Source organism: Amphimedon queenslandica, unplaced genomic scaffold, assembly GCF_000090795.2.
Source record: "Amphimedon queenslandica unplaced genomic scaffold, v1.1 AMPQUscaffold_9984_Cont17731, whole genome shotgun sequence".
Lineage (NCBI taxonomy): Eukaryota > Metazoa > Porifera > Demospongiae > Haplosclerida > Niphatidae > Amphimedon > Amphimedon queenslandica.
In genome coordinates this window covers 1-3,361 of record NW_003549745.1, presented here as the reverse complement: position 1 = coordinate 3,361, position 3,361 = coordinate 1, and the positions used below count along the sequence as shown (strand labels likewise).

Genomic DNA, 3,361 nt, shown 5'->3' with positions numbered 1-3,361 from the left:
CTCTTGCTTAGTTGCACCAATCTATGGTTGCACAATCATGCTTGAGTATTGCATGTTAGTCTGTCAATATCTATTGTATGTACGTTGCTTTGCTTGCTTAGGCTCGCCCCTTTAATGTTTTACATTGTTCTAGTTATAATTAATTTTGTTATTAACATACTGAACACCCACACACTTGACCTCCTCCTCTTTTGACAGGAAGTGTGAGTGAGTGAGTCAGCTTTAGTCAGGCACTGACAGTCTGACACTGACAGGCAGCTGTCAGGAAAGAAGAATCTAAACCTAAACCAGCTCTGTTTTTATTGCTTTACTCCTCCTCCTCTTTCACTCTCTCTCTTTATTAAGACACATCTCGATGGCAGGTAAACAACAATTGAAACTTTGTACTTGTATATATATTTACTGGTGCAGCTAAACAGACATTGCAAATCAATACTGTTGGGCCAGTATGGCTTTTTCAATTTTAGTTCTAGTTTAGTTCTATTATATATATTTAAGTGCAAGAATTGCAAATACTTCTAGTTCCTTTTTTGGACAGTAGCAAGGATAGTCTAGCTAGTTCTTGTTGTTGCCAGTACTGAAAAGCTGTTGGTTTCGTTCTAGTTATAGCTCCCCATGTATAACTTGAGTGTTTGATCCATTCACAAGTTAAGGTCCTTTAAAAGTAGCTGCATATTATATCCCAGAGCCGGCCTGATTGTGTTCACACTGGAGTGGTTTCAAGTCACTGCCTATCAATACATGTAATATGCATAACACACATTTGGTAAACTGATGTGATGCATTGTGATCAATATAAACCAATGGCAACATACAACAAACACAAATCCAATGGCAGTAATACACAATTTGCTACATAAGTCAGATAGTGTGAACTTAATTGACAAGAACTGATGTGAGCATTATTGCAGCTGTATAGACTTTAAGATCAAATAATACTGACAGTTTACCTCTAAAGGCCACTATACACCAGGCAATTCTATTGCAGGCAATCTGTGGTTACTTTGATGTTGTAAGCAATGCGTTGCCTAGAATAGAACATGTTTCTATTCTAGGCAACAGTGTTGTCTGAAGATCAAAGTAACCACAGATTGCCTGCAATAGCATTGCCTGGTGTATAAGGGCCTTAACAACATTACATCCTTCCTTATTGCTATAGACAAAGAGTGTACTCAGGCAGCAGTCCAACAAATATTTGATTCTTCTGCTAACCATTACATGCTAATAGGGATTGGATTGAGTGTAAAGGTGTCTGATCTGATGCCAATGCCAGGACAAGCAAGTACCTATCTTAATATTGTATTCCAGAGGTGGTTTGAAGCTAATAAAAATCGCACTTGGGATGAATTAATAAAGCTCTGTGATGACTATCCTGATAAATTGGGCAGAACAAAGGCTAATCTTCTGGAACATATAGGTAACAATCAATCATATTATTGAATATTAATAATTAATGATTTTTAAAAGCAGGATTGGCCGACAGCTTTGGGACTGGGACAAAACAAGCAAGTAAAAAGATTGATCCCAAGTAAAATAATATCCTTTACTGACTCCAATTAATGAATCTGTTGTATTTATCTAGAAAACCACTTGATAGTGCAGTAGCTGGTGAGGACAAGACAAAAAGTGATGATCAAAGTATGATAGAATAATTTTGATAATTTCTAATTAACATGTACAATAGAGTCTGATCCACCTCCTGATGTCAGTGAATATTGCCCAAAACTGGAGGAAATTGAGATAAAAATTGCAAAAAAGAAATTCGAAGATCTGACCGAAGAAGAGAAAGACTTTATATCAAAAGTCCGTTACATTCTGGTGACTGCCACACCTATAGAATACCGTGCTGTGATGGGTTCAATCGATCCTCCTGGAAGTGATGGTAAATATATTAGAGTTATTACAACAGATAAATCAGCAAATTTTATCCTGGGGAAGTATGAGTCATGCAATGTTGCAATAACTAGGACAGGCCAGGGCCCAAAGGATACTGAAGATATTCTTGTTTCAGTACAAAATGATGTGAATGCCGAGTTTGTCATTGCTATTGGGATATGCTATGGAGCAAAGGAGAGCAAAACTGAGGAACTTGATGATAAAACAAATTTAGGTGACATTATCGTTGCCAAAAGTATCATTGACACTGAGCGTCAGCGTATTGAAGGAGAAAATACAATCGTTTTACCTGACACATACCACTGTGGAAAGAATCTCTTTAATTTGTTCAGACATGACGAAGTCTTTACAATTAAAACAAAAACAGTTAAAGTTCATCATCAAGGTTCTCTGGCCTCCGAATTCACACTGTTTCGTAGCAAAGAAGCAAAGGAAGAGAAGTTGAAATATGTCCAAACTGCACTTGGAGGAGAAATGGAAGCAAAGGGTATTTATAAGGCTGCTGAGAGAGTAAAATTTGAATGGATCGTAATAAAAGCTATCGTTGACTGGGGAACAAAAGAAAAAGACAAAATGTGGCAACCGTTTGCAGCTGTCTCATGTGCCAGGTTTGTCCTACAGTGCTTGGATTGATGGATGAGGATGCATGAACCATTGAAAGAAACTATAATTAATCTAAACTAGGCTGAGTTTCATATAATAATTAATTGTTGTACCTTTTATAGACAAATTTTTTACTAGTTATAGACATTTATGTGATGTTAATGCTTATTTCTTATGATAAACAGCAACAGCTTTGCCACATCTGTAGGCTACTTGTAACAGATGAGAAATAACAAATATGTCTATTGAAATAACTGTAGCCCTTAAAGAGAGAGAGAGAGAGGGTATAGTAAATATGAGATGACATTATACAAACTACCCACTCCCTCTTTACTGGGAACTGTGTACATATAATGGCAAACAAGTATACCACATTTCCTCCCCTTTCTATCACTATAGCTATGTTACTGTCAGAGCTCATTAACAAGTACTTAGTTCACATACTGATGGCAATCTAGCTGTTATCAGAATCAGACAGCACTTTATGGCTCACCCTCTCTCTTCCTCTGATCTCTGGATCCCTTTCTCTCCTTCCCACTTCTCACTCACTCTCTTCCTGCTATATGACATATCAATGCTAGGACTAGGTATATAATGCATTAGTAATGAAGAAGAGAGATAAGGCTTGATTTTAAGACCAATGATTTAGCCAAACTCCAGAGTTTACTGTTAATTTAGTAAACATCAGTGTGGGAACAGAACTCTTGTATCATCCTAAACAGTGATAAACATGAGTAGACAGTGGCAAACAATGATAAACAGTGATAAACATGAGTAGACAGTGGCAAACAATGATAAATAGTGATAAACATGAGTAGACAGTGGCAAACAAATGATAACAGTGATAAACATGAGTAGACAG

At 36.8% G+C, this 3,361-nt stretch overlaps 1 protein-coding gene across 1 annotated transcript; it reads left to right on the top strand.

The window, feature by feature from the left end:
• Nucleotides 1-241: 241 nt before the first annotated feature.
• Nucleotides 242-2,706, top strand: LOC109590459 (uncharacterized). The gene is made up of 5 exons (XM_020006377.1): nucleotides 242-362; nucleotides 1,160-1,417; nucleotides 1,471-1,528; nucleotides 1,583-1,638; nucleotides 1,685-2,706. The coding sequence occupies exons 1-5, from the start codon at nucleotides 356-358 to the stop codon at nucleotides 2,527-2,529; spliced, it is 1,224 nt and encodes a 407-aa protein (XP_019861936.1). The 5' UTR covers nucleotides 242-355; the 3' UTR covers nucleotides 2,530-2,706.
• Nucleotides 2,707-3,361: the final 655 nt, after the last annotated feature.

Coding starts and splice junctions, on each gene's coding strand:
- LOC109590459 (XM_020006377.1), top strand. Junction 1,418..1,470: donor TAATCTTCTGGAACATATAG/GTAACAATCAAT, acceptor TTTTAAAAGCAG/GATTGGCCGACAGCTTTGGG. Junction 1,529..1,582: donor AGTAAAAAGATTGATCCCAA/GTAAAATAATAT, acceptor GTATTTATCTAG/AAAACCACTTGATAGTGCAG.